The sequence below is a fragment of the Diabrotica virgifera genome, chromosome 6 (genome assembly GCF_917563875.1).
Source record: "Diabrotica virgifera virgifera chromosome 6, PGI_DIABVI_V3a".
NCBI classification, from domain to species: Eukaryota; Metazoa; Arthropoda; class Insecta; order Coleoptera; family Chrysomelidae; genus Diabrotica; species Diabrotica virgifera.
This window is the reverse complement of record NC_065448.1, coordinates 81,509,434-81,522,502: the sequence shown is the minus strand read 5'-3', so window position 1 is coordinate 81,522,502 and position 13,069 is coordinate 81,509,434. Positions and strand designations below refer to the sequence as shown.

At 32.3% G+C, this 13,069-nt stretch overlaps 3 protein-coding genes across 3 annotated transcripts in view; 2 read left to right on the top strand and 1 right to left on the bottom strand.

Annotated features, from left to right (window-relative positions):
- Positions 1 to 13,069, top strand: part of LOC126886473 (uncharacterized protein K02A2.6-like) — a 373,574-nt gene that overhangs the window by 197,855 nt on the left and 162,650 nt on the right. The window lies entirely within an intron of this gene.
- Positions 1 to 13,069, top strand: part of LOC126886470 (uncharacterized protein K02A2.6-like) — a 372,383-nt gene that overhangs the window by 199,099 nt on the left and 160,215 nt on the right. The window lies entirely within an intron of this gene.
- On the bottom strand, positions 6,448 to 7,935 carry LOC126886108 (zinc finger BED domain-containing protein 4-like). The gene is made up of 2 exons (XM_050652952.1): positions 7,125 to 7,935; positions 6,448 to 7,058 (listed from the first exon to the last, which is right to left on the bottom strand). The coding sequence occupies exons 1-2, from the start codon at positions 7,933 to 7,935 to the stop codon at positions 6,448 to 6,450; spliced, it is 1,422 nt and encodes a 473-aa protein (XP_050508909.1).

Below are 13,069 nucleotides of genomic sequence, written 5' to 3'. Positions count from 1 at the left end.
GGAATAAACTTAAAAGGCAGATTCACGCCTAAGAAAGTCACTAGAATAATAACCAAATACATCTTCTTTTTTGGTTGATCATGTCGGCCCTCAACGGTAATCCATGAATATTATATTATATTAATACGTCGCTAAAGAGTTCTAAAAACGACTGCTTTTTATATAAAAGCAGACTAACAATCTAAAAATTAAAGGAATAACACAGATAACACAAAAAATCGCTTGTATATCTTAACTAACCTATGAAATTCCACTAGGGTCAAAATTTGATAAATGTCATTAGTGTCAAAATTTTATAAGAGTGGAGTAAACTTGCCTGCAGTTGGACCAATTACAAACAAGCATTACAGCGCGGTAAATTTGAATGACTCCTCTTGGTTAAAAACAAACCATTAGTAGGCAATATTTTTTAGTAGATTTTTGGTATATTTCAACAGAATTTGATCCATTTTTTTCGAATCATGAGGAAACTATAATAAGTATTTTTGAAAAATTTAAACGCAGAATGAAAGACTGCATTATTTAGAAAAACCAAAACGTTTCTGTTGAACGAGATATTTGGAATTAAAAGTCACACTAAATTTTTTCTTTTTTTCACCCCTGTAACTTATTAAAATAAACATTATAGAAGTTTTCAGGGACTTTCGGTCCTCGGTAATAACGTAATCTTTCTTTGTGCGTTTAAATTTTTCAAAAATACTTATTAGTTTTCTAAGGATTCGCAAAAAATGAAAACATTTAAAATACATTGAACATTTTAACAGACGATATTTTGCGCCTATCCCCTTAAGTTAGCTGTTGTTTTTATTATAAAAAATCCCAAATATATCCCAAAAATCCTTAAGTATATTTTAGTTTTTGATTTAGTAGATTTTAGCTAAAAAATGGTAATTACCAGTTGGTGGTTTGGAATAATTAGGTTTCCAATTTTGTGGAATTCCTCTTGGGACATTTAGGACGGATGTGCATATCACTGTATTACTGTATATTTACATGGCCTAACAAGAATCTACTGATTTTGTGAAAACAAAACTACTGAAAGAGTAAAAACTGACCTGGCAACCCTGTCTGCGAAAGCTGATACAAAGATTATCAAATCTCAAATCTACTGATAAAACAATGGAATGGAAACCAGCTATTAAAAAAACAAATAAACAGGTTGTTAAATAAATCGAAAATTTCCATCAAAATAAAATATATAATAATAAGAAAAAATAAGGTTATAAAGTAAATTCTTTTTCTCCTAGTTGCCGCAAACGTGTCACACCTCTAGAACAACACAAGGGTCGTGACGTGACAGATAACTAACTACTCAACTACAACTACAGAGTCGGCCAGGGCGTAAATTAGTTTAGCATTATAACATTTTTAACTCGTTGTGATTGTTGAAAAAACTGAACCACACTGAACTATGTGATATTATGTAGTTGTCACAATCATTGTGACACAATGGTAATAAATTAGTTGCCCGTATAACTAAAGGTTGTAACATCGTAATGTCAGTCGGGATAGGGGACGTTGGCCGAAACAACTGAAAATGCTCTCAGGCAACGTTGTATACAGTGCATTTGTTTGTACTGACGACCAATGCGTCGAAAAATTGCTACTTGGGAAGTTTTAAACTTTTTTACCATACAATTAAAACGGTTTAAAAAATGATGAATTAGATAGTTCAGTAGTATACGTACCAAAATACCTAAATTTTATTAATTATTCTTAACGCGAAGTTGATAATCTATAGGCTAACATTATTCTTCTTCCTGTAGGTACATACAGTATATTCTTTTTAAGATATTTTAAAAGTATATACAAGTATGTGTTAAGCATATACTTTTGCATATACTAAGAATATTCGATTAAGGTATATTCTAAGAATAAACTTTTACGAACATTCCGAGATACTACGTACACGAATGTGCTCAGTATATTCGGTGCAAGAATATTCTTCGAAGCACATGCAAAGAACATGAAATTTAGAATGTTTTTTATGGTACATGCTATGCTTGTACTACGCATATACTAAAAAGGATATACTTCGACGAATGTTGGTAGGATATGCTTAGAACATGATGCGAACATCATTGTTATGTGGGAATAGCCTTATATATCTTATAAAAACCTACAAAATTCTTTTTTAACAAACTTTCTAGGATAAAAAATAAAAAAGTTACGGTTAAAAAATCAATATATTTTTTTGAAAAAAAAAAGAAATCCAATTGAAAGTATAATAATGTAAGTTAGCGGTGTTTTTAGTCATTGGCCTTACTCATTCTTCTTAATTTATGTATTATTAATAGATTCCAGAAGTTTGACTGGCTTAGAATGATTAGTTTTTAAATAACTGATGTTAAAAGCGAATAACGAATTTTTGTAGTTTGGTAAAAAAATGCCATTTTCTTCAGAATAGAAATAGTCTGGGCTGATTATCGGAGAATAGGCCATTTTTGGGAAAAGTTATTTACCAGCAATTTTATTGCTGGAATCGAATCTTATGATTGTATATATTAATAATATAGATATGCAAAGTCCGCAGATAGTGTGCTACTTTTTTTATAAACAAAATGGCGCCCGAAAATCGTGTTTTTTTCAATTTTTGCTCTATAACTCCAAAGATTTTAACTTTAGACCAAAAACACCCAAATAAAAATTCACCGCAATTAAATTCTGCATAGGGACGTGTTTTTCCGGTTTACTTCGACGAAAACTTTCCCCGGAAAAAGCGGGTTTTCCAACAAAATCTTTAATTTTCAACTAAACTTTTAGATAAGTAGTTGTTAATCAATAATTAAATAACTTGGTAACGTAAAAGCCCTTTCCGTATATATTATAATTCCAGAAGCCGATGGAAATTGAATGAACGGTTTAGCAACAATTGAAATGTTAATTAAAAATTTACGGTCGCTATAACAACGACAATAATTATGATGCATAAGAATAACTATGATTTTTTCATAAAAAGACACATACCTATCTAATGTACTTTACAGAATTGAAATTGCATTATTTAAGCAGCCTCAGGAATATTTTAAAATTATAAACAATTTTTTGGCTTATAAACAAATAGAATATCTCAGGAAATATTAAACTAAATTAAATCGTGAAAACGGTATTCGAAAGACAGCGGCAGGATGCTTCTTTTGAAAGAAAAAACGTTTAATTATGACGAGTAGTTCCTGAGATACAACCGGTCAAAGTTGACCGAAATTTACGGCAAAGATATAAACAATAGGATCATAATTTTCAAACCATCACCTTTTTATTTTTGTCCTCTTTCTCCAAACCAATTTTCATATCTTTAAAATCCTCATAACATATATTATTATAATAAAAACTATCGATACTACGTGTGAAAATTGCCAAAAATAGCAAAATTCCAATCAAAAATTAGGTTGGAGAAAATGTAACCCTCAGAGTTCAAAATCGGTATATGTTAAAAAAATGCATTTTCTCGGCTTCCCATGGAGCAATTTCCTTCATTCTTTTTTTGATCCCAAGTAACTCGAGTAGACCCATCGAATTAACGCATTATTAAATGTCAAACTTGCTTTTCTTTTGTTATAATAAATTAATTTATTTATTATAACACAATATTTTAATTTGTTTAAATAAAAATTGTTTAAATAATTATACAGCTTTCAAATGAGAATATTTATGTTTTTAACTTTAAAAGGTACACTTGTAGTAAGTTTATCTAAAAAAAAGTCTACAACTGGAAAAAATATGTAATTTTCTGTTCTTACAAATAAATTAATCTATTATAACAAAACAAAAGCAAGTTTGACATTTAATAATGCGTTAGTTCGATGGCTCTACTCGAGTTATTAGGGAACAAAAAAAGAATGAAGGAAATTGCTCCATGGGAAGCCGAGAAAATGCATTTTGTTAACGTATACCGATTTTGAACTTTGAGGGTTACATTTTCTTCAACCTAATTTTTGATTCGAATTTTGCTATTTTTGGCAATTTTCACACGTATTATCGATAGTTTCTATCATAATAATATATGTTATGAGGATTTTAAAGATATGAAAATTGGTGTGGAGAAAGAGGACAAAAATAAAAAGGTGATGGTTTGAAAATTATGATCCTATTGTTTATATCTTTGCCGTAAATTACGGTCAACTTTGACCGGTTGTATCTCAGGAACCACTCGTCATAATTAAACGTCTTTTCTTTTAAAAGAAGCGTCCTGTCACTGCCTTTTAAATACTGTTTTCACAATTTAATTTAGTTTAATATTTCCCGGAATATAACCCCGTTTATAAACCAAAAAATTGTTTATAATTTTAAAATATTCCTGAGGCCGCTTAAATAGTTCAATTTCAATTCTGTAAAGTACATTAGATAGGTATAGTGTCCTTTTATGAAAAAATCATAGTTATTCTTATGCATCATAATTATTGTCGTTATTATAGCGACCGTAAATTTTTAATTAACATTTTAATTGTTGCTAAACCGTTCATTCAATTTCCATCGGCTTCTGGAATTATAATATATACGGAAAGGGCTTTTACGTTACCATGTTATTTAATTATTGATTGACAACTACTTATCTAAAAGTTTAGTTGAAAATTAAAGATTTTGTTGGAAAAACCCGCTTTTTCCGGGGAAAGTTTTCGTCGAAGTAAATCGAAAAAAACACTTCTCTATGCATAATTTAATTGCGGTGAATTTTTATTTGAGTGTTTTTGGTCTAAAGTTAAAATCTTTAGAGTTATAGAGCAAAAATTGAAAAAAACACGATTTTCGGGCGCCATTTTGTTTATAAAAAAAGTAGCACACTATCTGCGGACTTTGCATATCTATATTATTAATATATACAATCATAAGATTCGATTCCAGCAATAAAATTGCTGGTAAATAACTTTTCCTTGTATTTTGCTAATTAGCCCAGAGTAAAAGATTAGCATCAGAGATACGAAAAAATTTTTAATGTGAAATTGTAGGTTATTTAATTTACAAGAAATTGGTTTGAAAAAAAATTTTTCTACGGCAAAAATTGAGTAAAACATAAATGAGTATAATATCGAAAAACATTGATTTTTTCGATATAAAACTAACACTTTCGACAGCGAATAAATCGAAAACTATTAATTTTATGAAAAAAATGTATAGAACATTTTTTGTTTAAAATGAATGTTTTTATCAACTTTTGTGGTCAAAATATAATAAAAAATTTCCACCCCCGAGATGGGGTGGCAACCACCCCCATGGTAAAAGCGCCTTTTGGCATCATATATATTTTGATCCTTGGACTATCCACTACTTATTCTCAATTTTTCAAGCAAATTGATCCATTCTGTAAAAATTGCGAGGTGAAAAGCTTCGGTTCCTGGACTATAACAAAAAATAAAACAACAAAGTGCGCATAACTTTTGCAGCATTTTAGTTGGATAGCTGGTAGGTTAGACAGTATATAAAATTGCGTCATATAATAGATGATGTCGTCATAGCAGCAGCAGCTTGTGTAATATTGTGGAGGCGACGCTGGCGTGTTAAACGAAGATTTTGGGTGCGGCCTTCATTAGCAACTACTCGAGTTAGTGGTACAGTTCTTTTAGCTGATCTGGAAAGAGGTGATATAGATTCATCGACAGGAGACATTAAATGTGATAGCAGTTTTATAAATTTCTTAAGAATGAAAAGTTCTGATTTTGAATTTCTTATAAATGAAATTGGCCATAAGGCAGGAGAGACACAACATTTCGAGATGAAATTCCAGTAAGAGAAAGATTAGCAGTTACGATAAGACTCTTAGCAAGTGGAGATTCCTACCAAAAATTTAAGCTATTTATTTAAATTTTCTAAGAAAGTATTTCGAATATTGTGCCAGAAGTTTGTGACTCTCTCATGGACTGTTTAAGAGACAGAATCAAAGTACCTAAGTATATTTATTAAACTTTTTATTCATTGTTTCAGAGAGGAAGTAACATTTCTGTAAAATTTAATTCCTCAGTATTATCTTCTGCTCCTGTTCATTATTGAGTGTCAGTGTCTGTTTGAATTGGTGCAGCTGGAGAAGCAGCGGATATAGGTGTAGTGGACGAAATGGAAAGGCTCAGATGCACTAGGCTTGGGCATAATAGTTCATCATAAAGAGCGCTCAGTTTAGTTCAAATGTGACAAGTGAACTAGGTCGCTCTTTTAGTTCACTAGTTCATTAGTACAAAGAGTTGCACGAGAGCTTTATTTATACATGAGCAAAACGTAAGATTGTTTTATCGTATCTGAATAAGTTTATTATTAATAACACCGATATTAATTTATATTAACAGTACAAATATTTTATTACAAAATTTATTATTTTTTAAGGATGTGGTCAAAATTCATAAATAAGAGAATAAGGGACAAATTAAATTGTATTTATTTAAAAAACAAAACCAGTACCTACTCTAACACTATTTGTAAAAAAGTAGCTAAAATTATTACATTATAAAAGATATTTATTTACATATTTGTATGTAAGAATATTAATTTCGACACTTTAGCAGACTTTAAAAGAGTTCTACGGTCATTTAATATTTGACCTGTGCCAGAAAAAATGCGTTCACACGGCACAGAAGTTGCGACGACACAAAATCGATTTAAAATTAAAGAATATAAATTTGGATAAATCTTTTTTCTCTGATCCCACCATTCTAGTGGATCATTCTTTCTATCTAGATAGTCCTCGGTTAAATATTTGTCCAACTCTATAATGCCAGCCATTTGTTTATTTTCTGGTCTAATGATTTTTATTGTTTCTTCATCATAGTCATCCCAAATGCTTTTCTGCTGGCTTCTGTCTTCACTTACTGTAACATTTATGTTTGTAATGTTTGGATCATTTTCTTGATTGACTTCCGGCAATGATACAACAGCTAGTTTATTTCGAAGTCCCTGTAATGCCTTCTCATAAGATTCGACATTTGTAAAACCTCGATTTCTAAACCTTGGATCCAAAATAGTACACTCTGCATATACTTCATTATTTTCTATATTTTGAAATCGACTTCTCATTTCCTCTTTTAAAACATCTAATAATGCGTCTACTTTTGGATTGTCTGAAGAAGTTTTTGCTAAAAATTTATTAATAATTTTACAAAAAACAATAACTTTTGATAGTGTTACATTTTTTTCGGAACAAAGTTCTGTTGTTACTTCATAAAATGGCTGCAGAAGCGGTATTACCTCTTCTATAATGTCCCAATCGTCCTGTTGCATGGAAAGGTCGTTCCGCAAAAGGGCTGTAGTTGTGATAATAGCATCTTTTATTTTAAGTATGCGATCTAACATTTCAAATGAAGAATTCCAACGAGTTGAAACCTCTTGCTTCAATTTTAGAAGTGGTAACTTCATTTGTCTTTGGGCATCTTGTAACTTACGTAGTCCCTGAGTGCTTCTTTTAAAATACTCTACAATGGATTTCACCTTTGCAAGAGTATCTAATATTGTCCGTTTTGATTTCTGAACAACCAAATTTAATGAATGTGCAAAGCACCCAACCGATGTCCAATTGCCCATTTTAACAGTTAATAATATATTTGGCGCATTATCACTTACAACAGCAGCTATTTTATGAGAAATTTGCCATTCTTTCATTATGTTTTTGAGGAAATTAAACATGTTTTCAGCACTATGCCTTTCATTATATTGGATGCAGCCTAACGTAGAAGAACAAAGCTTTGAGTGTTCATCAATATGAGCTGTTACAGCAATGTAACTTTCATTAGCACGGGATGTCCATGCATCAGTAGTAAGGCACACGGCTTGTGCGTTATTTATTTTTATTTGTAATTCTTCGGCTATTTGCTGGTGGGTTTTTACAAGCAAATTTTCAGATAATTTTTTCCTAGACGGTAATTGATAATTTGGACAATGAGATACCATTTTAATTAGCTCTTTAAATTCTGTTTCTTCGACCATTCTTAATGCATGATGTCCTTTAGCGATCATTTTGATAACTTGTTTATCGATTTGTTCTGTTTTATGGATTGATGGAGGCTTTCGAACAAAATTTGTTATTCTGGTTTGAGATCTTGCTATGGTACTTGAGGAAGGTGATGTGTGGTCAGAAACATCTTCACTATTCTTTACTTGGATTTCAGGTGTCAGTTCAGATTTAGATGGTTCCACTGATGTTAAGACAAGGGGGATGTTTGCTTTTCATATGGCGACTTAAGTTTCCATTTGAACCATTAGCAATGCTAATTGACTGAGAGCAGTAATTGCATTTGGCTCTTTTATCTCCCTGCTCCGTAAAATAGTCCCAAAGAGCACTGTGCTTTCTTTTCGAACTCATAGTATTTTTTTGAATCTATAAATAAAAAAGATTCAATTAATTTCTTACAATTGAATCTGTCATTTTGAAAACAACATTAACATAAGTCCCACGGTACACGTACAGAATTTCACAAATGCATGTAAAAATGCAGGGCCGGCGATAACGGGCTTGTAAGGGATGCACTGCTGGCGGGCGCCCCTGTTTGGGGGGCGCCAAACTGAGCTTTTCTTCTGCTAGTGCTATACAAAATACTAATTAGAAAAACCAAAGGGCGCCTATGTAGTGTTTTGAAGGCAGGCGCCTTATACCCTAGCGCCGGTACTGAATGTATCTCTGCAAGTCAAGTGGCAAGTGTGTGGGTTCCTCGAAGCTGCCGTCGTGCGCGAAACGGTCGGAATTCGGCGCCAAAATCGGCATACCGTCTGTACGTGTACCGTGAAAAGTCCATATTTGAGATAAAATGACTTTTCGACGCCATGATGATTTCAAGATTGGAATCAACCATTCCGCGCGAAAACAACGTAAGTTACTGTTTAAAATATTGTAGAGCAGGTCGGTATGTTTTTCGGTCAGTTCGAAAACAACATATATTATGTCGTTATCCATATCAATATTAAAAATTATGATTTATTTCGGAAACAACATAACTTCGCAAAATTTAAAACTTACTATCAAAAAAACTAAATAACAATAATTTAGTCTTTTTTGGTTTTTCAGAAACATGCTTTTATAATGCTGGGGCCACAGTAACGTCTAATAACGCCCCCAGCATAACTCATAATACTTTTAAGTGTAAAAGTATTACCTCAAAATACCTAACTAAGGGAAAGATTTTACGTTTCCTGAAAAATGTACATATTGTGACATGTGTTATTTTCGAAATGACCGATTCAATTATACACAAAAATAATTTTTACTTACATAAATATATCACCAGTTATCAGCTCACCGAAGGTAAACTAAATTATAATATGAAAATAAAGGCACCACAAACTTGGAATTAAAAAGATCAACTAAATGATTTCGCAACAGATTCAGCCCTCACCCACGCCAACTGATCGTTCACTAAGTCAATATCACCCCACCCCCTTATCTATGGTCAATATTAGTTCATCTCATCATAGCAAAATCATTTCTTTCGTTAACGCTCTTCCGGCTCTTCCTTCCTACCCGCTCAGCTCCTAAGCTCACGTATTTCGTTCGTCGCGACTCAACTCATCCACTCCGAAGATTCGAACTGAACCGCTCCTGACCGATGACCGATGAACGAACGAAACGCGAAGCTCCAAGAAGTAATCGACTCACTGAGCGAGTGAACGGTTTAAGCCAGATCTGGCGAACTAGTTCATATAGTTCACGTATCGGAGCCGGATCTTTGAACTAGTTCGTTCATGAACTACACAAGTCTAAGATGCACTGTATGATTGAGTGCCTGTTGGAGTAGCTGGTGAAGCAGTCTGCATCTGTGTAGCCAATGAAGTTATTGTTACAGGTTCTATGTCTAAACGTTCTGCTCTGTAGAGAATATTATTAATGTCAAATTTGTCGTTGATTTGTATCGATTTTCTGTTTAAGGTTCCGCAAGGTGGTTACTACATATTCACCATATACACTCCTGGCCAAAAAAAAATCGGTACACCTAAAAATGGGTCATTTTTGATGTCTTGAATCTCCTAAACCTATTGTTTGATTTTAGTAATTTTTTTAATATGTTATAGCCTTATTCTCTAAGAATATAAATGTAGTAATAGTGTTTCTGAACAGGTAAATGTCATTTTATACCGGGTGTAACAATAATATTGTGTTTTTTCCTGAAAGTTCGTAACACCCTATGAAATATACTAGCATTAAAAAAATATTGAAATTAGAACTCAATTGTAGCCTTAGCCTTTCTTAACATTCTGCTTTTTGACTCATTTACTTATGTTGGATAATCAAAAAGTTAGGTACTTTGACAACTAGCCATGTTCTTTATCAATACAATGTATTTCTGAACAAGTACGACAAACATTAAGGGTTAATTCTGCATAAAAAATAATGACAGTTTGCCTTATTAACATATGTCCGCAAATGCTGTGTTTCCGAGATACGGGATGTTGAATTTTTTCTTACAAACTGACGATTTATTTATTGCTCTAAAACTGGTTGAGATATGCAAATGAAATTTGGTAGGTTTTAAGAGGTAGTTATTTCACATTTTTTGACATACAACTAAAAATTTTATATTCGCCATTGGCGTGCATACAGATAATATGACCAGCTAATATGACCCGGCTACGCCAATTGTGAATATACAATACATAATTGTATGTCAAAAAATGTATTTCATTTGCATATCTCAACCGGCTTTAGAGCAGTAAATAAATCGTCAGTGTGGAAGAAAAAATTCAACTTCCGGTATTTCGGAACGAAATATTTGCAGACTATAAATCAAACAGTCATTATTTTTTCATGCAGAATTACCCCTTAAAGTTTGTCGCACTTATTTAGAAGCACCCTGTATTGATGAAGAACCTGGCTAGTTGTCAAAGTACCTAACTTTTTCATTATCCAACATAAGTGAATGAGTCAAAAAGCAGAATGTTAAGAAAGGCTAAGGCTACAATTGAGTTCTAATTTCAATATTATTTTTTAAATGTTAGAATATTCCACAGAGTGTTACGAACTTTCAGTAAAAAACACAGTATTATTGTTACACCCGGTATACAATGACATTTACCTGTTCAGCAACATTATTACTTACTTCATCCATATTCTTAGAGAATACGGCTACAACATATTAAAAAAATCACTAAAATCGGACAACAGGTGTAGGGGATACGAGACATCAAGAAAGACCGATTTTTAAAGTGTCCCGATTTTTTGGCCGGGAGTGTATATCAAAGTCATCTCGCTTTTTCATGTCACTTGATAGTTGTTTCATTACCGCGTATGCTTCTTCAGATTTCGTATCTACTGCTTTTCTTTTGTTGGCTTGAGTTATAGGTGTACATACTTCCATTAGTTGTAGCTACAGTTTCTGTATCTATTTTCACTTCCACGGCTATTGCAGTCCATGCATCGTGTTTTATGTCTCTTTTTAAAATCAATAAATGTAGCTCATCCCGTAGCAATCCCATAATACTCGTTCCTCATGAAATAGCTCAATTAAATAAGTAGTCAGTTACATAGCGTAAATAACCCTACGTGAACAAAGCAAAGAAAAATCTAGCAAAATCACTCAAGAACGAACAAGGCGATATGACTCGGATGGTTGCTGCTCGCGTACTATGCCAGAGAAATGTTTTTAGGTGTATATCAGCCGCGGTGCGGTTTTATAACTTTCTTTGATGTTTACCGACATCTGTTGGATAACATAAAACATGCTATATAACCAGAAAAATGTTATACAACACTGTGTTTTAAAACTTTTTTATTTAAAATTCTGTAACAAGTTACAAAACTTTGTTATTTAACATGTTTTGTTACATAGTCTGGGCCCGGCTTAAAACTGTGCATGCAGAAATGGCAGATCATAAACAAAATGTAACATTTATAATAAATAAACAAAATAGAAACCACACTATGACTAAAGTTCAGGTGATGATCATAAATATAGACTAAGAGCCGGTATAGGTAAAATTTGCTAATCATTTTAGGCACGATAAAAGCCTATTACTTAACCCGGCATTGGTCGCTAGGTAGATTATTATGCAAGTTGTCGCGCGTGAGATTTTCTCTCACATATCCAAATTTTTCCTTTTTTTACAAATTAAAATTTTTAAAACAGCTTTTAAACTTTTTTAATAACTAATAATAAGAACATATAATACAGATAATAATATAATAAAATAAAAAAATAATCGGAATTAAACCAACATTAATCAGGACGTAGTTAAGCAGAAAACATCCAACCCACAAATTGTCAAAAATGAGATGAGTACAAAATTTCTATTTCTGTAATGTGCAGAAACCATCCAAGCAAAAAAACTACCTCTGTCTAATAAAATCGTCAATGATCTAAGATCTAACTCACAGTTTTGAGCGTTTTCTAAAAAACATAAATTTATTTCAACAACCTTATTAAAATAACCGTTGAGACGTGCCAAGTGGTTTGAATCATTTCAACGCTTCACGATAGACTAAAATTAGTAGGTAGGTATGTATTTTTTGGACAAAAAACGTTCAAGTGGGTTGGACGTTTTCTACTTATAAATTCCAATGTAAATATTAGAAATAACAATCAGAAATCGTCCAAACCACTTGGTATCATTTTACAATTTGTGTTTAGCCAATATGTTAAAACAATTTTTAGTAGATATTATATTATTACGTTGTAATATCGGTGAATCACCATTGTAATATGGGTTAATCACGAGTACGAAATGTGACGAAATTATGTGTTTACCTATCCTTCAATTTAAAGTTTCCCAAGAGGACATTTGCCCGTTTTGTGATTCGTTTAAAATAAAACTACAGAGTGAATCGGATGAGCATAACAAACAGTTACTATAGAAATACATCTCAACGCGCATCAAGAGTTGGACCAAAAGTCAACGGAAGCGCTTAAAGAAGATCTAAATAAAGCTAGACATGAAAACAACATATAATGTTTAACATATGATTTAAAAAAAATTTTCCCTTACCTAGAATTCCAACTAATATCTTATATTATAAGAGGCAAGTATGCTAATACAATTTTGGAACATTCTCGGGTAAACACACGAAAACGTATTCTTATGCATGGCTTGAAGCAGTGACGTAACAATTTCCGTCGCCCCCCCCCCCCGCAGAATTGGAAATGAGGCCCCTTTAAAAAATTACTAA